A 23,160-nucleotide genomic window follows, 5' to 3' on the forward strand; every position below is an offset into this window, starting at 1 on the left:
GGTCCCCCAGGGTGTCACAGCCCAGCGTCCCCATCCCCTCAACCCCAAACCAGTTCATCTGATTTGAAGGTTTAAAACAGATCTTTTTAATTAAAAGTTGACAATAATTTATGTATTTTACAAAGGAATAGAAAGTCTCTCGATATATATCATAGGAATCACAATACAAAAATATCTGTAAAATTCTCTGGTCGATCGACCCAGCCCCGTTCTGGGGCTGTCGGTTGCTGTCACAGCACTGAACCCAACGTTCTGTATTTTGGATATGATCCTGGAGTAGGGTTAGAGGACACGGGTCACGGCACGCCAGCCAGTGCACCAAAAACCTCCATTTTCTCTGCGTTACGTTTTGCATAAGTTTACATTAGTCCTTTTTATAAACTGTACAGCACATCATACAGGGTTTAATACACATATTCACATGGCGATTTCCTGAGTCGAAGCTAAATCTGCTGTGCACACCCACGCTGCCGGCGGGGGCACAGGGCTGCGGAGCAGCCGGCGTCGGTCCAGGGGCATCTTCTCCTCCTGGTCAGGAATTCTGTCCACAAGCCATGTAAGGCACTCAAGGAATCACTGAAGGCTACAGATACTATAGAGCAGAATACTGGAAATAACAGCCGCATCCTCCAGCAGCTTGAACAAGAAGTCCACGCCTGACGAGCGGCCGGGCTGGGGCGAGGGCGGCCCGGGGCACCCCCTGCTCCGGCCGCTGCCCCCGCACCGGGCACGGGGGCTGCAGACGCTGTTTGTAAGAGATGCACGGGGGCCACAGTGAGCGGCAGCAGCCGAGACCCGACACGGCTCAGCCCTGCCCCGGGCCGGGAACAAACTCCTCAGAGAGCCCAGACCGGGCCGGGGCCACCAACAAACTCCTCAGAGAGCCCAGCGGGATCCCTTCCCGGGAGTGAGGGAGCACATGGATGGCAATCTCCTGTCCGTGCATTTAAACGGAGGAAACAGTTCTGAAAACATTCTTTGAGCCGTTTTTCCCGTCTTATGTACAAAACTTCATACATATTTATAGTGACATATAGATAAGCACAATCCCTTATTTACACACAGACCTGTCCTGTACAATTGTACTTTAAAACCCCCAGGATCAGGGAAATTAATCAGAAAACAGAACCGATATTTGAGACACACGAACACACCAGGCAAGAGCACGTCCTGAAAGAAGAGCCATGAAATGGGCTCAAGCCACTTCCTAACGTGGCCTTTGTCACCTCAACCACCACCCAAAGGGCTTCCAGAAAATACAGTAAAATGAAGTATTTCAGTAGAACTCAAAATGGACCCATTTGACGTGTGAAATGCAGAAACAAAAATGCAGCTCATCCCAGAATCCCAGCACTGGTATTGATGTCTGGTAGATTTGGAGCTTGTTAAATCAATTCCATGATAGAATCATATGCTGATATCAAAATCCACAACCTTGGCCTTAAAACATCACATCCCTTCAGTTCAAATATCACACTTCTCTGACCAACTCACTCCCTTCTGTTCCTGCAGCGGAGCTCTCTGTGCTGGGTTAAAACATGGTCAATGTGCGAGTGCAGGAAGAGGTGGAAGAGTTTCAGTATCAAGGGGTTTTCTTCATAGCTTTATAAACTCCAGTGGCACAGGTACCTACAGAGTAAAATAAACACAAGGTTTAACTGCAGCTGTTGTCCTCTCCTCCCCATGGGATTTTTAATCCCAAAATCTACATCTATTCCATAGGTTGTGTTGGGTTGTGTTAAGCAGTCCTCAGTTAAGTCTAAGCTGGAGTAGGCTTGCCCAGTTGCTGTGTTTTCTCTGAAAAGAAGGAGATAATTTATTAAATGTTAAATGTTTTCTCTAGGCTGTGCCATACATCACATCATTAATTTTGCTTAAGCAATACTCCCCTAGCAGTTTTGGGTAACACTCAGAATATGGTGATGAGAGTGATGAATGATGAATTTAAAATTTGCCTCATCTGACAAGCTCTGAGAGGACGGGTTCATAACCACGGAGCCGAACCCCACCTCCCCAGGGGAGGAGAGGAGCCCCAAGGGCGTGGGGCCCGTGGGTGGGAGGGGGCTGCTGCGGCTGCCCTGCCCCATCCCGTGCAGCCCTGGCGCTGTGTCCCCGCTCCCCCCTCACAGCCAGCACGGGAGCAGCGCCAGCCGGACCGGGAATTCCTGGGAGCGCCCTGGAGCAGGGAAGGAGAGAATGCCCCATCCCCTGTCCCTCCTCCATCCCCTGTTCCATGTCCCTTCTCCCCCAGCCCCCAGCAGCAGAATACTGGAATATACTGGAAATAGCTCAGTCCCCTCCCTGCGCAGCCCCTGCACTGTGGAGGAAAGGATTAACCCTTCCCAGCCCGCCCGGCCGGTGGGGCAGAGAACCCCGGGCTGCCTCGGGCTGAAAGGGACCTTAAACCTCAGCTCGTTCAGCCCCTGCCGTGGGCAGGGACTCCTTCCACCAGAGCAGGTCCTGCAGCTCAGGGGGCTCCTCTGTCCCCCTGAGGCCTTGGGCCAGGGGATGCTGCTCACAGGCGGACAACAGCACCCCAGGAGTTTCAGAGGCAATTCCTGAAAAGAGAGCCAGAAGTAAATGACAGAGGAGGAGGCGAGAGCGGCGGAGGGGATTTTCCGGCCGCCGCTTCGCTTTGCCGCCCTGCCCGTCACGCCCGCGGCCGTCGCGGCGCGTTTGGAGCGCGGCGCTCCGGAGCTGCCCCCGCCGCCGTCTGCCCGCGGCTCCGGGCCCCGCACAAGGCACAGTTACCATCCCCTCACCCCGCCGCCTCCGCCAGCGACAGCCAATTGTACCAGAAAGCCGTAAAAATGGGACAAAAGCATTTCAAAAATGGTAACGGATGGAGCGCTAATATTTGTGCTTCGGAGTGTTCACGGCTTGTGGAGAACAGCAGCTTTGCTGAATAGAACAACGCAGGGAGGCAATGCCTCCAGGAATATGGATCAAATTTCATGTGAGAAAAGAATCACAAAACCCCAGAACGGTTTGGGTGGGAAGCTTTGACCCCAAATCCCCCCCAGTGCCCCCCTGCCATGGCAGGGACACCTCCCACTGTCCCAGGCTGCTCCAGCCCCAGTGTCCAGCCTGGCCTTGGGCACTGCCAGGGATCCAGGGGCAGCCACAGCTGCTCTGGGCACCCTGTGCCAGGGCCTGCCCACCCTCCCAGGGAAGAGTTTCTCCCATTTATCTAAGCCACATCTCCCCTGTTTCAGTTTTAACCCACTACTCCTTGTCCTGATGAAGAACCATCACCTGCATCAGCACAGCCTCTTACCAAGGCTGCAGTGGAAGGAGATATATATTTACACATTCATCTTTCTCTCTCTCTACGTATTTACATGCCTATTTATATATGTTTATTTGTATATATCACAGGGGACCATATGGCTGAGGGAGGCACCCGACAGCAGCCTGGGCTGGTGGAAAAGCTGGGAAATGTTTGGGGAGTAAGGAAGAGGCACCAAAAGCACCAGGCAGCACTTGGACTGGCCAAGTTAACGCCTCACTGAGCCCCTTAAGCAGAGTTATGAGCAGGTGAAGCCATGCTGGAGGTGTCTCCAAGCTCACCCCTCTCTCCTGACAGAGTCTGCCTGGATGAGCCTGAGGTCCTTCATCATCTGCTAAGCTTGAATCCAGCTTGGGACACACCTTGGGACCCTCCTGCTGCCTGCGAGGTGTCAGTGGGACAGTAAATCAGTCCTCTGGGATCCAGGGGATGGGAAAGGGGACCAGAGAGCCCCTGCACAAACAACCTGGCCTCGGGGGCTGGGTCCCACCCTCACCTGGACCCCACAAGGTGCCACGAGGTGGAAATGCAAAATCTCTCATCTTCCCACTCATGCCCCAGGTTGAGAATAAACAGGTGGAATTTCATGTCCATGTAAAGAACAATGGGCTAGACTTGGTTTCCTTGCCTGTTCCCTTTCCTCTCCCACTGGATTCACACGAGGGCATTTATGGCATATTCAGCCCCTCTTGTGCACATATGTCAGAATACAAATGCAAATAACCCACTGGGACCTGCTGCAGGGCAGGGAGGGGGCCCAGAGAACAGGAAGATGAGAAACTGTGAGCAGAATAAAATACAGAGGGGAGTTATTTAACCATCTAAAACCAGCGGCCATTTAGTTCCAATAGGTTCAGCAGAAAGGTGAACATCTGATATGAGGGAAGATGATGGGGCAGGTCCCCGGGGAAGAAGAGGAAGCTCTTTTTTCTTTCCCCCTTTTTCCTGGAGAGAAAGAGGAAAATCTGCTGGTTGCAGTGAAGCAACCAAAGATCAAGGCAATAACAGTTAATGGATCTTTCAATATTAACACAAATCTCAGCTGCACCCCCAGCTTTGACAAAGTGCACCTTTTTTAAGATGCTATTTTTTTAACACGTGCCTTTGTGAGCAGGATGAGGGGGTGAACACACTCAGAAAATTAGCTTTGGAGTCTTTGCAAAAATTCAGATTCTTGATTGCATTTCAGGCCACAGTCCCATGGTTTTTGTGGCTGGAGGACGGGCTACTAGCCCTGAGAACCTCAGCAATCAGAAGCTTCTCACTGCCCAATAATTTGTTATTTAATTCCTCATTTTCAATTTAATAATTAAGAGCACTAAATTCACGGGACATCCCAGTGAACATGTCCATGGCCTATTTTGTTCCTATCTATACTGACTTGGAAAATTCTGGGGTTTTCCTCTCTTAAACCAGTCCAATTTACCAGTGGAAGGAGCGTTCCTGACAGTATCCATTTATGCTGGAGCATAGCTGAGCAGAGGAAGTGCCCACGAGCATAAAAGCATTTCACCTCATTAATATTCATGACCTGGAATCCCAAAGGCTGTTCCCGGCCCCCTGAAGCCTTCCAGCAGCTCCAGGAGCCGGGGGAGGCTGGAGCTGGGCTGGCACTGCTCTGCCAGGTGGGGACTGCCAGGGAACAGCCAGCAAATCTGCCTGGAACCGTTCCTGGTCCTTCCTGCACAGCCTCATGCAGGGACCGAGACAGAGAAGGCAGGGCAGGGACCGAGGCAGGGCAGGGCAGGGCAGGGACTGAGGCAGGGCAAGGCAGGGACTGAGGCAGGGCAGGGCAGGGCAGGGCAGGGACCGAGGCAGGGCAGGGCAGGGCAGGGCAGGGACCGAGGCAGGGCAGGGCAGGGCAGGGCAGGGACCGAGGCAGGGCAGGGCAGGGCAGGGACCGAGGCAGGGCAGGGCAGGGCAGGGACCGAGGCAGGGCAGGGACCGAGGCAGGGCAGGGCAGGGACTGAGGCAGGGCAGGGCAGGGACTGAGGCAGGGCAGGGACCGAGGCAGGGCAGGGCAGGGCAGGGACCGAGGCAGGGCAGGGCAGGGCAGGGCAGGGCAGGGACTGAGGCAGGGCAGGGCAGGGCAGGGCAGGGACCGAGGCAGGGCAGGGCAGGGCAGGGACCGAGGCAGGGCAGGGCACGCAGGGCAGGGCAGGGACCGAGGCAGGGCAGGGCAGGGCTGTGTTCTGGTACTGCATCACCTCCTGTGCTGGAAGAGGAACCCACGGCTCTGCCCCACGGGCAGGCTGTGCCCATCCTCCCCCATGGGGATGGGGCATTCTGACACACCCACGCTGCCAGCTGCCTCTGCTACAGCAGAACACAGGGCTGCTCCCTCGAGCCTAAATAACAGGGGTTTAAAAAGCTGTTTCCTTCCATTACAAATCACTTACTTGTGATAAAGTCTTGCTACTCATTTTACACACATATATGTGCATAGAAGCCCACAGCATTTTCTTTTCACATTGGATTTTCAGTTCAGTGGGATCAGTTCAGTGGGATCAGCTCAGTGGGGACAATTCAGGGACAGTTCAGTGGGGACAGTTCAGGGACAGTTCAGTGGGGACAGTTCAGGGACAGTTCAGTGGGATCAGTTCAGTGGGGACAGTTTAGGGACAGTTCAGTGGGGACAGTTCAGGGACAGTTCAGTGGGGACAGCTCAGTGGGATCAGTTCAGGGACAGCTGAGCAGGACAGGTGAGGCAGGAAATGCAGGCTGACACCTCGGCCTCCCCTGCACCTGCTCCAGGGAAAGGCGCCGGGGTGACACGGGGGGCTGGCAGCCCTGAGCCCCACAGGAACACGGGGCTGGATGACAGCACGGCCCCATCCCGCTGGAGCATCCTGCTGGAGCCTGCTGCCTGCACCGCCTCACCACTGCGGCTTTTGGGAACAGAGAGCCCTCTCAGGACCTGGCACTGCGGAGATTTACAGCCGCCAGAATTCTCCCGGTAGATTTAAGAAAGAGAGAAATGTGGCTTTCATTTGACGACGTGAATATTCACAATCCCCTTCCAGGACCGTCTCAGCGCTGCCAAGGCTGGTCCCCCCGGCCCCTCCTGAGTGACAGCCTCCTGTCACTCCACTCACAGTTTGCTGCATCCCGGGGGTGTTTACAGCATCCTTGTTTGGAACGAGGAGCAAAGTGCCCCCCGGGGCAGCTGTCTTCAGAACCAGCCATCGACAGAGCGGCATTTCCTCGCCTGCCTCCACAGATCTGCACGAGGCAGAGCAGCCTCAGTGACCTGGACATGCTCTCCTTTCCCGGGGAGGTTTCTCTGGGATTTCTGCTGACCTGGCAGTGCAGATGTGTCACTGGGCACCCCAACCCCCTCCACGGCAGGGGCCATTTACACGAACAACAATTTACAAACAGAACGCATTCTTTCAAAAAAGCTAACTCTATGATAGATTTTCCAGCTGAATAATTCTTCAGGCTAGCACTGAGTTTGGTAAACTACAAAAATACGTGTCCTTATCATTTGCAAGAGCTCAGCAAGACCCAAATTAAGGGGGAGAACCCTTGAGCTGCGATGAGAACTGAAGCTGCTCTGCCCAGGAGTGCTTTGGGTAATGAAAGGTGAAATGAATGATTATCTTTAAAATGGGCTCAGTGGAGCAGGCTCTTACCCAGCCAGCCCCAGCCCTGTACACAGTTAGGTGGAGTTTTCTTTCTGAGAGCAAACTGAGGATGGAAGGCGCTGGGGTTTTGAGCGGGAAGCACACTGGACACCAAATTGCTGCTGCTGCACAAATTCACACTCCAAAAACCTCTGCTCTATTTCCCACAGAAAGAGGAACACCCACAAAAACGATTCAAGGCAAGGCTGGACGGGGCTGGAGGCCCCTGGGATGGTGGGAGGTGTCCTTGCCCATGGCAGGGGTAGAGTGAGATGAGCTTGAAAGTCCCTCCCAACCCAAACCATTCTGGGATCCTGTGCTGTGTGATATCCCTACTGCAACCCAGGAGTGGGAGCTTTCCAGCTGCAGAGAGGATAAAGGAAAGGCTGGTCCCACTGCCTGCCCTCGGGACGTGCCCGAAAGCACAACCGAGAGTCCCTGCTGTAACAGAGCAGGTGTTCTGCTGAGGAGGAGAAGCCCAGCCGGTCTGTGTCAAAGTGTGTTCCCGTGGATTTGGCCAGGCCGGGAAGGAGCAGCCCCTGCACAGCCAGAGCTGCCCGGGACGAGCTGGGATGAGCTGGGATGAGCTCCCGCCTGCCCAGCCCCGGCTGCAGCCTCCCCCCGCAGCAGCCGCGCTCCGCCGCCCCGGGCCCCGCTCACCGTGCCCGTGCCCAGATTCAGACTGACATTGTCACCTCCGTGCATTTCAGTCTGCACGCCCCGGGACAGCGGGCACAGCGCCGTGCGGGCAGACACCGCGCTGATCCACACTGACAATTACCACCACCGCAAAGCTCTCCAGCGCTGCCGAGCCCGTCCTGCTCTCCGCCGAGAGAGAAACCGCAGGATTTACAGCACAGTAAAAGGGAGGAAAAGCTTTTGAGTGAACCCCTCTGGCCCTCCAGGAATGCCTTTGCTCAGTGGGAGTCTCCTCGATGGCCCGAATTTCCCCCCATTCACTTTAGACAAGGATGTTTGGGGTCACCCCCACAGCAAAGACTCTGCAATTAGCGTTCTAATGCTGGAGCTCATTAGTGCCCCCGTGAAGGAAATAATTTCCAGAGAGCCTGAGCACACACCCACCGCTGCTGAGGAGCCTCACAGCCGATTTCAGCTCCATCCTCCCCTCCCCTCCCCTGTGCACCTTTCCGAAAGGAAGGAAAACCCCAAACCTCTGCTGACAGCTGGAGTTCACCAGGACACAGAGCAGTCTGCCTGCTGTTGAACTGGACAGAATGAAAAGCCATTGAAAGAAAAGGAATTATCTCCACAACGGAGGGGCTCACAGGGATGATCCCACTCCAGTGGTGAGAGGTTCTCCTCGGGGAAATGCCCCCATCCCACACCTGATACCCGTGGTTAAATAAAAACATCAAGCTCTGAACTCTGAAAATGGTATTTCTAATTGCTGCCAACAGTAGGAAATGTGTGGTATATTCTTAAATAAAAATATTAAGGCCATTTCTAAATAGAATATATATTGTTTTAAGAAATACAAGTGTTAGAGGAGGATCTGAAAATAGATGGGTCCACCATGAACCTAAAACTGCCTTACTGCTGGTGACCATCCCTGGCATTTTGGGGAGAGGCATCTCCCCGTGACCCAGGGCACGTTCAGCTCCACAGGCTCCAGTTAAACACAGCAATTTGCTTTTGGAAACACAATATGGGCTGCCTTGGGGGAAGGGACTGCAAAGATCATGTAGTTCCAACCCTCTGCCATGGTGTTTTCCCCATCCTTCTATCACTGGGAAATTGAAAACAATAATTTAATATTGTTTGTTCCAGCATGTTCCAGACATTATTTCCTTTGAATAAACAAATATCAATGGAGCTATAATAAATGCTGGGGGTTTAAATTAAACTAAGATACTTGGAGCAAATATCATGGATGCTCAAGCCTCTTCCATAAATGCAAGAGTTAATATCTAATAAAAATTTCTCTTGGGTAACTGACAACTTATTTATTTGGACACAGGCAAGTGCTACCCACCCCCGTGAGCCTCTAGTCCACAAAACTAAACACACACCAAAAAATGACTGAAATACCATCCTGAGCCTGCTTGGGACAATCCAGTGGCCTGGAAGGCAGAGCTCTGCTCCTGCAGGACACAGTCCCAGTCTCCTCTGGCTGCAGCCCCTGCACTGGGGCCCTGATGGGGTCTCTGCTGTGGGGCACCCCTGGGTGCCCACCCCCCTCCCTGGGCACTGCCCACTCTGACCCACATCTTCATCTTGTAGCAGAATTACAATCTGATCCCTAATTAATACATAAAATCTGTGCAACTGCAGCTTGCTCTGCTGCTCTCCCCATCATGTTTGTCTGCCAAGTAACTCATTATCAGCACAAATTTGAAAAAAAGTGAGTGAAATAGTGAATGAAAATACTTTTCTGATTACTATTTGTCTTCTCTATGCAAAATGACAAGTATTTTCATCTCCTGCATTTAAACGAGGTATTTTTTCAGAGCAGCCTGACTGCTTGCTGTCCATACAAATCTGACAGTGCATTTGATCACCTCCCAATAACTTTGTGTTAAGAGTGCCACTGATCTATAACATGAAGTCAGTATTTGTTATTATATCACACTGAAATTTAACCCCTAAATTACTGCAGTAAAATAGCAATAATTAAGTAATGTTTACATAAAGACTCTGGTAATTTCAACCCCAAATTTAGTACTTCCTCTGTTATCACCTGAAGTATTTTAACCCAAGTGAGAGAGAGCAGCAGTGAGGGAGTTCGGAGCACACGGAATCCCAGGATGAAGGGGTTTCCAGGGGTCAGCCCATCTTACCTGCCTGGAGCTCTGCTCCCTTCCTGCCCCGTGCTCCCAGGGTGTGGGCGCTGTGGGACCGTGGCTGCCAACAGGACCTCGTTCCTGGCCTTGCTCCTCCTTCCTGGCCTTGTTCCTACTTCCTGGCCTTGCCCCACAGCCCCACATTTCTGTGCTTGGCTGTGGGTCCCATGTGGTCCATCACTCTCTGGAATTTCTTCTGGATTCTCCCCTCTTCCCCTGTTTTTCCAGAGGATTCTTTTTCCTTCCTGGTTCCTGTGCCAGCCTCCTGGGCTCTGGCTCTGTGGGACTTGTGCTCCCCTTCCCCAGGGTGAGGACATTTTCCAGGTGACATCTTCCAGGTGACAACCTCTTGCTCCCTCTTGCTGCCTCTGCCAGGCCTGTGCACGTGGATCAGGGATAATCTGGTTCAGTTCACTCTTTTCCAGGTTGAACTTTTTGCTGGGACAGTGTTAAGCCTTTTGTCATTGTTCAGGGACAACCAATTATAAATTGTTGCATAATTTTTCTCATCATGGTTTACTGACAACTCCAAAAAAAAATAATTACAGCTTGGCTTCCTGAATGTAGCTTTACGTTTTTTCCCTAAAACTGGGCTCGTCGGATATTCAACAAAGCATGGGACATACCCTGTGTAACAAAGAAAACCTTGGAACAAACCACTCCATTTTCATCCATATTCATCTTTTCATGAGCTACTCCTCTGGAATGCTTCCTAAAATCTTCTTTCAAGACAGATTTCTGAAGAACTGTGGGGAACAAACATGAATGTGTGGCATACAAACAGGACACGGGCACTTCTTCACAGAAGCAATTTGCCACCTGCTTAGCAGGGAACCAGAAGAACTAAATTCAGTGTATCTGAATGGGTGATGGTGCTCCTGTCAGAGCCCAGGGCTTGTCCAGCAGCAGGGCTGGCACTCCAGGAGCAGCCTGGGGCCGTAGGACAGGGAGGAGCAGAGGTTTTGGCTTCCTTGTCAGCTCAGTTCTGTACTGTCCAGGCTCCTGGGGGATTGCAGGGGAGCAGGGGCTCCCACCCAGCCCCACTGGAAGTCCCACAGACTGCACCTGCCATCGCCAGCAGCAAAGAAGGACACAGATCTGGGGGGGTGGAAAGGGCAGAGTCTCTGTGAGAGTCTCGGGAAGCAGGGCTGCCCCTCTGGGAGGAACAGCAGGAGCAGCTGGAGTGGCCTCAGGGGGCTGAAACAAGAGACAAAAACAGGAATCAAAGACAAGCCCACCTGGGCAAAAACAGCATGCACAGAACTTCTGTGAGGTCCTGTTTATAATTATCTGCTGAATTGTACAGCTGATACAAAAGGATTTGTGATATATTCCATTTATGTTGTTAGTGAGAGTGTTTCCCTCTATGACCATGCCGTGGTCATTACTGGCAGCACACACAGAAATTGGGGAATTTATCCCCTATTTACAGGGGAAAAGGGGATTCAGGGAGTCCCTGGGGCCCTATGGCACAGTGCCTGGAGGAACACACCCCAGTAACACACCCCCTCTTCCCCAAACCCACCTGGCTGCTGTCCTGGAGGCAGGACAGCTCTCTGGCTCTGCAGGGAGGGGGGCTCAGGGTTTCCATGGACTCCCAGCACAGATCAGCTGGAGCAGTCCCTGGTGCAGTCAGAGGAATCACCCCAGCCTGGCTGTTTTCCCTGGCTTGCTAGAGCTTTCCTTGCTTTTGAGCCTCCTTAATTTCCCTTGTCCTTCCCTCTAAAGAAGGAAAATCTGTTTGACAAGATTTGCCTGCTGAGGTCCAGGTTTCACTTTTATTTAAAGGATGTGGAGATTTCCATTTTTGGGTTCTCTGGGATGCCCAAGAGACCCTTCAATCCTGCTGATACAGCAAAAGGAAGGTTCTGGTGCTTTCTGAGGAGAGGAGGAGAGAGCAGAGGAGACCCGAGGGCTTACCTTGTGCATGGGGCCTGAAGGACTATGACCAAAGAATGAAAGCTAAAGAGAAAAATAAAAACAAAAATAAAAACTGAAAAGGAGAGAGAAGAGAGGAAAAAATGGAAGAGAAGAAATAGATTAAGAGTTTACAGTGTGTTTAAGAGAAATAAGCTATGGTTACAGACAGAGTGCAACAAAACTCTCAGGTGAGAAGAAACATGGAGTGTGAAGTCCGAGTGCTGGGGCTCAGCTGGGCTCTGCAGAGCTCCTGTGTCCCTTGGGCTGGTGACAGTGGTGCCCTGCCCCTCTGAGCCCCGACAGCCACAGCCCAGGGAAAGGGGGAACATCAGCTCCGTGCTCCTGGCACAGCCCAGGCCCAGCCCTGTGAGCCCTGGGCAGTCTCAGGCGCTGGCCCAGCGCAGCCCCTGCTGCACCTGAGCGTGGCCGTGTCCCTGGGAAGGCTGAGGCCATTCTGGGGTAAAACCCTCCCTTTTGGCTCTGGGGTAAAACTCTCCCTTTTGGCTCTGGGGTAAAACACTCCCTTTTGGCTCTGGGGTAAAACACTCCCTTTTGGCTCTGGGGTAAAACACTCCCTTTTGGCTCTGGGGTAAAACACTCCCTTTTGGCTCTGGGGTAAAACCCTCCCTTTTGGCTCTGGGGTAAAACACTCCCTTTTGGCTCTGGGGTAAAACACTCCCTTTTGGCTCTGGGGTAAAACTCTCCCTTTTGGCTCTGGGGTAAAACTCTCCCTTTTGGCTGGCGGGGGAAAGCTGCAGGAACCTCCAAGCTGAGGGAGGAGAGCCCCCAGCCCCTGCAGGGAAAGGCTGCTCCATGCACTGCCCGCCCAGAGCTGGGATGGGGGGAAGGAGGGAGCAAAGGCCCTGCTGCTCCCGGAGCTCTGCTGCCCGGAGCCCCCGGCTCTGCCCTGGCCCCTGAGCCCCCAGCCCGCCTTTGGGGCTGCACCCCGGGGAGCTGGAAGGAAGGGCTCAATTGAACCAGTCCACCTTCCCTCCTCAGAGGGCCTGCTGCAAATGCAAGCTGTGTTCCTGGAGCTGTCCCCCCTGCTCACTGCACTGCACACACGAGCTCTCTCTAAGCTTGTGTCCTTGGCCCAGGTGAAATGGAGAATGGTCATGTGCACACACAGCAGCTGTTCCGTCTGCATGACCTTACCTTTTCCTCTAACTCTTTTATTTGTCTTTTTTGGCCTTCAATTCTTTCTTCTAGCTCTTTAATTCTCTGTCAGATTTCAAATAAAAAGATATTTATTAACCAACCAAATACAGGTGTACCCGGAAGATGCGTTAGTTTGGGGGAACATAAAATGTATGTGCTGTGCTTCTACCAAAAATAAACTGGGCATTAAGCTGCAGGTGAGTCCCCTGTGGCTGTCACCGTGTGTGGCAAAGGCAGGACCAGCAGGATGCCCCGTGTGCAGGGCTATCCAAGGCCAAGGCACGCCTGTGCCTGGCTCGGGACAGCTCCAGGAGAGGCTCTCAGGGCCGGTCCCTCCCCGAGCACGCCCTGCCCTGCCCCACACCCACCTGCTGGGCGTGCTGGATGAGCTCCATCCTCTCCCGCAGGATTTGGGCGTCCCTCTCCCGCAGCTCGCTCATCACCTGCCGCTTCCACTGCTCCACGGCGCTCTTCAGCTTCTCCTTCTCCTCTTCTGAAAGAAGGTCGGAAATTTTGGCTCCAGCTTCTTGCTGCAGGGCATCATAGAGCATGGCTTCTAATTCCAGAATTTGCTAATCAAAAACAATATAAAGCTGTCAGCTCCACCTTGTCCCTGGTTGGGTGAGGAGTCTGTGAGGAACGGAACCTGAAAGGCAACGGGAGCAGGGCAGGGGCTGCGTGCTGAGCCTCCTGCACAGGGCAGCATGGAAAACCCCATCCAGAGGGAGAATCCTGCAGGCTGTCCTCACCCCGCGGGGCTCCCACCTGCCCTGGCACCGGGACAGCCCCTGGGCACAGCCTGCTCTGCCCCACAAACACGGGGCAGGCACCTTCTCCTTCCTGGGGATGGGAGATGGCCGTGGGGAGAGGAGGGAAAGGAAAAACAGCAAAGGAAGGGGGAAAGGGAGAAGGGAGAGGGAAAGGGGAGAAGGGAAAATGTAAATAGAAAAAGGGAAGAAGGAAAGAGGTTCATAAAAGCCTCATTTTGTGAGTTACAGATGTTTTTACATGTGTTTTTCAGTCCCTGGTTTCCCTTTCCCAGCTGTCCTGTATCCAGCAGAGGACACAGCAGCCACCACGCTCCTGCCAGAAGGAACAAACAACTGCCTGCCATGTGTGCAGCACTTTGTACCAACCCGTGGAAATGCCTCGTGCAGGCATTCCCAGCACCTCACTGGCAGAGCTGTCAGCTCCAGGAGGGTTTGTGCCCAGGGAAAGGACCCTGTCCTGCAGCTGGGCTCTGCTCCTGCCCCTCCAGGCAGACAGAAGGACCCTGCACTCACTGAGAGGGAGAGGTGTGCAGGAGATAGACTGGCCTGCCCTCCCTGGGCTCCCTGAGCCTGGCACCCTCCTGGGGCAGCTGGTGTCGCCAGACTGTGTCTCCTGTCCTTATCCTTATTCAGGATAAGGCTATTCCCCCAGGCAAGCCACGAGAGAGCTGGAATCTATTTCAGCAAGTTTGATCCAGAGCAGGAGGAAAGGCAGCAGCTGGTGGCACCTCTGCACACCCCTCCAGAGCTGGAGGCACCTTGCACAGCTCTCCATGGCCTCAGGAGAACCCCACTGCAACAGAATCATGGAACTGGTGAGGCTGGAAAAGTCCTCAGAGTACCCCAGCACTGCCAAGCCACCACTAGCCCATGTCCCAGGTGCCACAGGCACACATTTCATATCCCTGCTGGTTCCTGGGGTAGCTCAGCTCAGCTCAGCACCACGCTGAGGCTGCTGTGGTGTTTGACTGGCAGTCAGAGCCAGGAGGGCAGGGTGCTCCCGGGAGAACAGGGCACCAGGGCAGAGCTGCGGGACTGGGGATGACTGGGGACGACTGGGGACGACTGAAAACTGGTGATATCACTGAGGATAACTGATAGTGATAACCGGTGATGATCACTGGTATTAACTGGGAAGAACTGAGGATAACTGATGATAACCATGGCCGCTCCGTGGGGAAGCACACATCAGATCTCAGGAGGAGATTATGCTTTTCCTTTTAAAAACCACACCAACACCTTGCTGACCTCGTCCCAGCAAGATGCTGCTGTTTGATGCCTGGATTTCTGCTCAGACCTCCCGGACACAACCATCAGCCCTCTCTGGAGGCACTGACTCCTGCAGAGGAAGGGCAGGGGCACCCTGCTGGCCTCCAGAGCTGCAGCAGTGTCAGCCAAGTGCTCTGCAGCAGCCAAGGCTCAGCGGTTCTGCCTGCTAATCTCATTGGCTCTGCTTTGGGGGGATCACGATTAGCTGCTCCTCATCTCCAGGGGCACAAAGGAAACAGGAAGTGAAGCGAATTTTATAAAGCAAAGGAGCTCTTGCCACTTGAACTCCAGGGCAGAACAAAGCTTCCTCTGCTGCTTTTGGGCTGCATTTGTGCCCTGGAGCAAAGCTGTGCCTGGGACACTCTCGTGTGGTGCCTTGGGAAAATACAAGAAAATGCAAATAACCCTCAGCCCCTCTGCACAGGCTGCACACCCTTTGCACTCACTGCTCCACGAGCAGACTCAGCTGCACAAACTGCTGTCAGGACAGGAGATGATGGAATCAGAGTCCCAGACTGGGGCCTTAAAGGCCATGCCTGCCATGGGCAGGGAAATTCCACTGAAAGGTGCTACAGGGCTGAGACCACAGGTGAGGGGGCTCGTGTGCTTTCCAAGGTTCCCGCTGTGCACTGGTTCCAGATATAGCTCAGAATGTGGCAAAATCAGTGCTAAAAATCACCCACAGGACAGAAAATGTATGGAGCAAAAGCTCCCCCAAATGGTTCAACACACAAGTAGAAAACAGGATGCAGAAACAGGCATAAATACTCACTGCTCCTCACAAAGTGTAACTGTGCTCTAGGTTTATGTAAAATTGGAAAAATTACATAAACTGAGAGGAAACTTTATGCCTTTTGTGGATATATACAAATAACCTTTCTCTCATTGATGGAAACAAGACTGAAAGATGGGTGAAATGCCTTAGGATCAGCTAATGATTAACCTGACTTAAAAGCAGTTTCATTTCAAATTTACACATCCCAGAATACCTCCAGCTGCTCTGGTTTCAGAGGGTGTAATCCAAAATCCAAGGAAATGTCTAGGCTAAAATATCTTTTTTTCTAAAATGCAAGACAAATTACTGAGAACCTAATTTCCTTATCAGTCCTTTACTGAGACTTTGGCTGAATTAAAACTCATGTTGAGCAAGTGAATGCTCAGCTCCTCACTCTGCAAGGGCCACTTAACCCCAGGAACTCTGAGGAAGCTGTGGTGAGCTCAGGGTGCAGGGGGTGTGCTGAACTCTGGTCCCACGCAGCCCCACGAGCAGCACTGCCCGAGGAGGGCTTGCCCAGGGACAGCACACATGCACTGAGCTCACCCAGGTGTCCTAACTCAGCCCCCCCAAGAGCCCTCACCTTGTGAGCCTGGTCCAGGGACTGCTTCCTGAAGTCCAGCTCGTCGTCCAGGTAGCCCTTCTGCTTGCTGAACAGCTCCTGGGGACCAAGGCAGGGGCTGTCAGAGCCCAGCACAGCCCAGGGCCGTGTCCCCTCCCCGCCCCTCCCCGGTACCTTCTCGTTCTCCAGGTCCAGCATCTTCTGCTGCAGTGCAGCCTCGGTCACCTCGATCTGCTGGAGCCACTGGGGACAGAGAGCAGAGCCCCGCTGAGCACAGCCCTGCCCAGCCTCCCCTGGGCACGAGGAGCAGCAAGAGCCACCCAAACAACAGAGCAAAGCAAGCTGGATCTGTGTTCTCCCTCCCCAAGAGCCGCGTTACAAAGCCTGGCCTGTCCCTCTGCCATGGCCCTGCGAGCTCAGGAACATTTCAAATGCAGCACTGCCTGCACTGCTGCCTTGGCACGGTGCTGGGACACAGGCCAGGGCAGCTGCACACAGAGCAGCACGGCTGGGGAGGGGCAGTGCCTGCCCAGGGGGACTGTCACACACAGACACGGGCCCTGCTGGGGTCTCACCTTCTCTGCCAGCGTGAGCACGGTCCTTGCCTGGATGATGACCACCTGCTCTTCGTTGGTCAGGTTCTGCACCAAAAGCAGAGCACAATCACAACCAATCCCACTGCTAATGAACCCTAACCCACTGCTTGGGCCACTGCTGTTTCAAATTCATCTGAAGTTAAACATGTCTCAGGAAAAATACACTGAGGCAGGGAGAATTAATATTGTAATGCAAAATCATTGTAAAAGCCATTGTCACTATTCATTACCAATCCTTATCGTACATAATTCTTACAAAATCCTCATATTTACCAAAAAGAAAACGGGCACTGGATCTATTTGCACCCAACAGGGAATAAACACACATTTACACAGGACAAGATCAAGCTCAGCACAAAGAGCTATGGGGAGGAGAGATGCAGTGCTCATCCCATGCACCATCCTCACTTTGTGCAGCCAAGTGAGGATTTTGGGAAGCATTTATTGAGATGTTGGCTAGTCCATCCATCTTCTGTTGCTTTCTCAAAAAAACCCAAGCTAATGGAGCTGGGCTTTGCATTTCCTCCCAAGCCTCAGTGTGAGCAGCAGGAGGAGAGCCCTGGGCTCGCCGGAGTGGGGACCCAGAGGCAGGGGAGGTGCTGAGCACTGTGGGGAGCCTCAGCCTCAGGCACTGCTGGGACGTGGCAGTGCCATCCTGCAGGGATTGGATCAGGGAACCCTGGCATGGCTGGGTGGGAAGGGACCCTAAATCCCCCCCAGTGTCCCCCTGCCATGGCAGGGACACCTCCCACTGTCCCCCAGGCTGCTCCAGCCCCAGTGTCCAGCCTGGCCTTGGGCACTGCCAGGGATGCAGGGGCAGCCACAGCTGCTCTGGGCACCTGTGCCAGGGCCTGCCCACCCCCAGGTGTTTATAGTTGTGGTACTTGCAGTCCTGGGGATGGCGTTTTGCTGTATCCAGCCTGTGCAGAGGGAGAGCTGGGACAGCCCAGGAGCAGAGCTGGGGGAACAGGAGGACCCTTCTGCAGCCCCGTGCTGGGGTGGGGCTCCCAGGAGGGCCCTGGGGGGCTGGAGAGGGGCTCTGCTGACAGAGCAGAGCACAGGAAAGGACACACAGGATGTGTGTGCCTTCCACGGGCACTGAATGTGCAGTTTTCCACCTGCTGAAGCAGAAGCACTCGCAAGTTCCTTGTTATTTACTTCTCCTTTTCACCCTGCTGTTTTGACTTCTTGTTTAATATCCTGAGGGATATTAAAGGCTAATGGGTTATTAGAGAAACTCAAAGCACACAGCTGCTGAAATGCAAAGGCAAAGCAAATGCAGAGCAAGCAAATCAAGAAGCCGTGTGTGCCCAGTGGCCAGAAGCACCAAACACAACATCATTCCCCAAACAACAGGAGTCTCTGAAGCAATGTGGTGACACCCAGCCCGTGTTCCGCTCTTCAGGTGGCAGCAAACCCTTTAAATGCCAGGAAATGCTTTGCTCGTAGCCCACAGCAGAGGCAGGACAGGCTGTGCAGCCCCACAGCAGGCAGCTGTGCTCACTCCACACGAGGACAGGTACTCCCCAAAGCATGCACAATTTATTAAAGGAACATACACTTACGGCGTTATCCCCTAAAATGTCCAACTTTTTCATCAGCTCTGCTACTACAATGTCCTGACAGAGAGAAAAGGAGAAGCAGGAGTCAGCACAGAGCCCCCGGTTCTGCTCAGGGGGAGGAGGACAGGAAAGGAGCGTCCCTTACTGTGACACCCTCGGCCTCGCAGTACACCTGCAGAGGGCTCTTCCCCTCCGTGAAGGGGCCGTGGTGGAAGGTGATGGCAGGGGATCTTCTCTCCCTCTCCTGAAAGGACAAGAATTCCTTGCTTACCCACTTGGTGTCACACACAGCCCCACGGGCTGGGCTGGAGGGGCCCTTAAAGCCAGCCCATCCCACCCTCCTGCTACAACAACCTCCCCCAGCACGGGGTGCCCCTGGTGTGTGTGGGTTCCCCTTTATCAGCACCCTGCCCTCTGCAGTGCCCCCGACCCGCCGTGCCCGGGCAGGGCTGCCCCGGTGCCCACCTCCAGCTCCAGGATCCTGAACTCCAGCAGCTCGTTCTGGTCCTTGGCGTCCTGCACGTCGTGTCTGAGGCGCGCCTCCTCGGCCTCCATCTGCCTGATCTGCCAGAGCACAGAGCTGGGCACGGCCCTGGGGCACGGGGCTCACCCCGAGCTGGGGGGCACAGGGGGGGCACAGGGCTCATCCCTGAGCTCAGGGGGCACAGGGGGGGCACAGGGCTCACACCGAGCTGGGGGCACAGGGGGGGCACGGGGCTCACCCCGAGCTTGGGGGCACAGGGGGGGCACAGGGCTCACACCCCGAGCTCAGGGGGTACAGGGGGGGCACAGGGCTCATCCCTGAGCTCGGGAGCACAGGGCTCACACCTGAGCTCAGGGGGCACGGGGGGGCACAGGGCTCACACCTGAGCTCAGGGGGCACAGGGGGGGCACAGGGCTCACACCTGAGCTCAGGGGGCACAGGGCTCACACCTGAGCTCAGGGGGCACAGGGGGGGCACAGGGCTCACACCTGAGCTCAGGGGGCACAGGGCTCACACCTGAGCTCAGGGGGCACAGGGGGGGCACAGGGCTCACACCTGAGCTCAGGGGGCACAGGGCTCACACCTGAGCTCAGGGGGCACAGGGGGGGCACAGGGCTCACACCTGAGCTCAGGGGGCACAGGGGGGGCACAGGGCTCATCCCTGAGCTCGGGGGCACAGGGGGGGCACAGGGCTCACACCCCAAGCTTGGGGGCACAGGGGGGGCACAGGGCTCATCCCTGAGCTTGGGGGCACAGGGGAGGGCACAGGGCTCCTCACACACACATGGGAATGCCAGAACCCCCCTTTCCCAGCAGGTCCACAAGGATCTTGTGTTAAACAGGAATTATTTCCAGCGGGGCTGTGCCATGCAGATTAGAATATGGCACCTTCTGCGTCCCTCTAGACACAAATAATACAATTATTTGAATAATACAAATAGAAAAGTTGAGTACCTTTTCTACCAGCTCCTGATTTCTTCTGTACAATGCCTGCTTCTCCTCAATCCACTTCATGTCCTTGGGAAGGGAATGAACAACACTGTAGGTGAAGCTGCAATTTAGCAATTGCACAGGAGCAAGGATTTCACTGAATCTCACATACAGAGGGGCAGAATAATGCTGGCTGTGAAACTGTAACTCCACTGCTTCCTAAAACAACTTCCTAAGCTAAACTTGCCCCTATAATTTTAACAGCTCTGTAGTAGACAAATGGAATAAAAACATTCCAGTGATTAAAAAACTCTTTGAGGTGAAATCTGGTTTGCATTAAAAGGGATATTTCCAACTATGTGTTTACTATCAAATTTCTACTTTGCTAAACACAAATGACATATTTCTGCAGATCAGGCAAATGAAACTGTATTTGGAAGCTAATCTCTTAGTTTGAGGAATATATAAATCCACAAACCCCAGAACATAATTTATCAGCAAGAACAACTATAAGAGGCTAAGCTGGGAAGGCAATGATTGAATTATTTAATATTTTATTGTTCTCAAAAACATTTTCTGTTTACGTTTTGTTTGTTTGTTTTGTTTTTTATTTTTTTGCTTTGTTTGGTTGTTGGGTTTTTTGGTCTGCAGAACTGGTACACTTCTGTAACCAGCCTGGGAACCTTTCTGGTCCCCCAGCAGGGAAGTGGGGAAGGGGCTGGAGTCAGCATTACCTGTCCCTGCTCAGCCAGAGCCTTCTCCAGGTCTTCTATCTGAGCCTGGGACCGGTGTATTTCTGCTTGGAGCTGCTCACGTGTCTGTGGGATATGAGAGAGAAACAAAAAACCAGAAAAAAAGATCATTAAAGAATAATTAAAAAATAAATTTAAAAAAATATCAAACTTTCTCCAAAAGACAGCCTAATGCAGTTACAGAAAATATTTAAAACACCAAATGCTTTTAACAAATGATTTTGAAGGTTCTTTGGCAGAAGAAATTTGCAGCTAAGTATCAAATAATCAAATGTAATCAAGTCAAGTCTGGGAGATAGGATTACTGATTTTGAGATTTAACTCGAGATTAACAAAATGGCAAAGCAGAGCCGGCTCCTCCCAGCTGGTCATGGCAGGCTGCAGCCAGAGCCCCCTTTGTCCAGGAAAACAAATGGAATTATTATGGCACAATTCTGGCCCACCCAGTTCCCTTGAATTTGGGCTACATTAAACACTCAGAACCCACCTTACAAACTGACAAATTTCATTGACCTTTGTGCCTTTAGTGCCTTATCTATGACTTAAAACCTTATTTAATTAAATTTAGTGATTTACTGCCCTCTCTCATACCTGTCTCATATTTATGATAGTTGTAGCTTCCTGCTTATTTAAATAGACACCCCATTCCTACAGGTTTTCTGGAGAACAAATGTAATTGTTAGTTGTTTTATTTGTTACATACTTGCATAGAACATTTTCTTTCCTTGAACCATTTCTCTGCTATTTACCCCATTATTCACACTGAAAGGGACCTCGTTGGTGTGACCTACACTGGTGCCTCCTTTGGCTCACTGTGAGAAATCCAAAACCCAGTCACTCTCACAGCTGGGCATGCCTTGGCTCCCTGAGATTTTCTTTCCAGGTGCATCCCCTGATGTTTCAGAGTAGATGCTCATGCTGGGAACACTTCTGGGAATGTCAGTTCTTGTGCATTACACCTTGACCCACTCTGAATGCTCCTGGATAACATCCTCACAGAACACATGCAGGAACAATTTAAGGCTCTGTGGGCACGTTTCTCCTGATGAACTGTAAATTTGTCCCTTTCCTGACTGCAGTCACCCTTGCAGGCTGGGCATGACCCATCCTGCCAGCCCTTCAGAGTCATGGAATGCTTTGGGTTGGAAGAGACCCTAAATCCCCCCAGTGCCCCCCTGGCATGGCAGGGACACCTCCCACTGTCCCAGGCTGCTCCAGCCCCAGTGTCCAGCCTGGCCTTGGGCACTGCCAGGGATCCAGGGGCAGCCACAGCTGCTCTGGGCACCCTGTGCCAGGGCTGCCCACCCTGCCCACCCAATTCCTCTGTAACTCCCTGGAACACACAACAAGCTCCCAACAAAAGCAGCACTTCAGGCCAGCTGTCCACAGCCACGGCAACTCTGAGAGACAGGCAGAACAGCACAGGGCACTGAGCAATTTAATTAACAGAAAAATCTCAGTTATAAGCCTTCTAAACATTTTATGAGGAATCATGTAATCTCCCAGAGCCCAGAAGGAATTAAAGACCATGCATTATATATTTAAGGCTATCTGTCCTAGTTCTCTATAGAAAAAGAGCTTACTTTCAAGGATTTCCCATGCAAACTCCCCCTGGGTTTCCCTTGAAGTGATGAGAGGTGAAAGCCCGAGCCGCAGCGTGGGGGATCCTCAGAGACCCTTCCCGGGCGGCCGGCAGGAGCCCGAGCGAGCCCGGGAGAGCCCGAGCGAGGGTCCCGGGGTCTGCCCCCTCCCATGCCACCCCCTCACTGCCTGGCACAGCAGCCCTGCACACCTTCACTTCCCGCTCCGCGTCCAGGGTGCCCCCGACCTGCTCCTGCAGCAGGGCGTAGGCGCGCTGCAGCGCCTGGTACTCCATCGTCAGCTGCCGGAACCGCAGCTCCGTCTCCTCCTTGGCCATGCCCTGCCAGCACAAAGAAGGAGGCATTAGGTTCGTTTGCTCTGAAAAGAGCCCAAATTAGCACTTTTGAAATGCAATTTGGAAGCATGGCACTACAAATCTTGGTTAAGTGCCCTCAAGCTGCTTCCCCTCCATCCCCTGCACGTCTCTTGCATGCTCTTACCTCCAGGAAATGCAATACAGAAATAAAAAGATAATCCCTGCCTCGGAAAGATAAAAGCTTGCCTTCCATATAGCACACTAATGACTGCACCACCCTTTCTTACTGGAACAGGGAAAATCATCACATTCAAGGTGAAAATGCAGCTTTCTTTAACAACAAAAGGTTTTCCATTTGGAAAGGAAACCAAGCCTGACAGCCTCACTCAATTATTAAAACACGAATACAGAGTTAATAGTTGTAGGAGTGGTGACAGCAACATGAAAGGAGCCCTTCATCTTCTTCACCCTCCTTACAATATCCAGTATGGAATGCTTTCATGTCAGGCTGACCGGAATATTTCACTCAACATGAAATGGAATTACTGGCTGCATGCATCAACTTCCCACTGGCTGAGCAGGGGGAGGAATGTCAATACAGGAATGAAAAACAAACAGGCTCACACACACACAAACACATTCAGATTTCCTGCAGTGCAGCACACGCCTGGTAAACATCTCGTGTCTTTCCTGATGGAGTGAGGAATTCTGCAGGTCCCCTTTTAGCAGGTCTAGTTACACACCTGCAGCAGACACACCATGAAAGGGC

At 52.9% G+C, this 23,160-nt stretch overlaps 1 protein-coding gene across 29 annotated transcripts in view; it reads right to left on the reverse strand.

Moving 5' to 3' along the window:
* Nucleotides 1-68: 68 nt before the first annotated feature.
* JAKMIP3 (Janus kinase and microtubule interacting protein 3) overlaps nt 69-23,160 on the reverse strand; it is a 59,584-nt gene continuing 36,492 nt past the window's right edge. For 8 of the 29 annotated variants that reach the window (XM_063405045.1, XM_063405044.1, XM_063405058.1 and 5 more), the window contains 14 exons: nt 22,287-22,415; nt 20,477-20,560; nt 19,767-19,829; nt 18,794-18,892; nt 18,474-18,572; nt 18,326-18,385; nt 16,746-16,811; nt 16,345-16,413; nt 16,192-16,269; nt 13,163-13,366; nt 12,792-12,857; nt 11,637-11,678; nt 9,714-10,913; nt 69-1,629 (listed from right to left, as the gene is read on the reverse strand). In XM_063405045.1, coding sequence (XP_063261115.1) covers nt 10,566-10,913; nt 11,637-11,678; nt 12,792-12,857; nt 13,163-13,366; nt 16,192-16,269; nt 16,345-16,413; nt 16,746-16,811; nt 18,326-18,385; nt 18,474-18,572; nt 18,794-18,892; nt 19,767-19,829; nt 20,477-20,560; nt 22,287-22,415 — 1,407 coding nt within the window. In that variant the 3' untranslated portion in view covers nt 69-1,629; nt 9,714-10,565. Of the gene's footprint in view, nt 2,559-9,713; nt 10,914-11,636; nt 11,710-12,791; nt 12,858-13,162; nt 13,367-16,191; nt 16,270-16,344; nt 16,414-16,745; nt 16,812-18,325; nt 18,386-18,473; nt 18,573-18,793; nt 18,893-19,766; nt 19,830-20,476; nt 20,561-22,286; nt 22,416-23,160 lie in introns of those variants that run through there. The other 21 variants (XM_063405072.1, XM_063405068.1, XM_063405066.1 and 18 more) reach the window with 11 other exon arrangements.

Source organism: Prinia subflava, chromosome 9, assembly GCF_021018805.1.
Source record: "Prinia subflava isolate CZ2003 ecotype Zambia chromosome 9, Cam_Psub_1.2, whole genome shotgun sequence".
In the NCBI taxonomy this organism is placed as follows: Eukaryota; Metazoa; Chordata; class Aves; order Passeriformes; family Cisticolidae; genus Prinia; species Prinia subflava.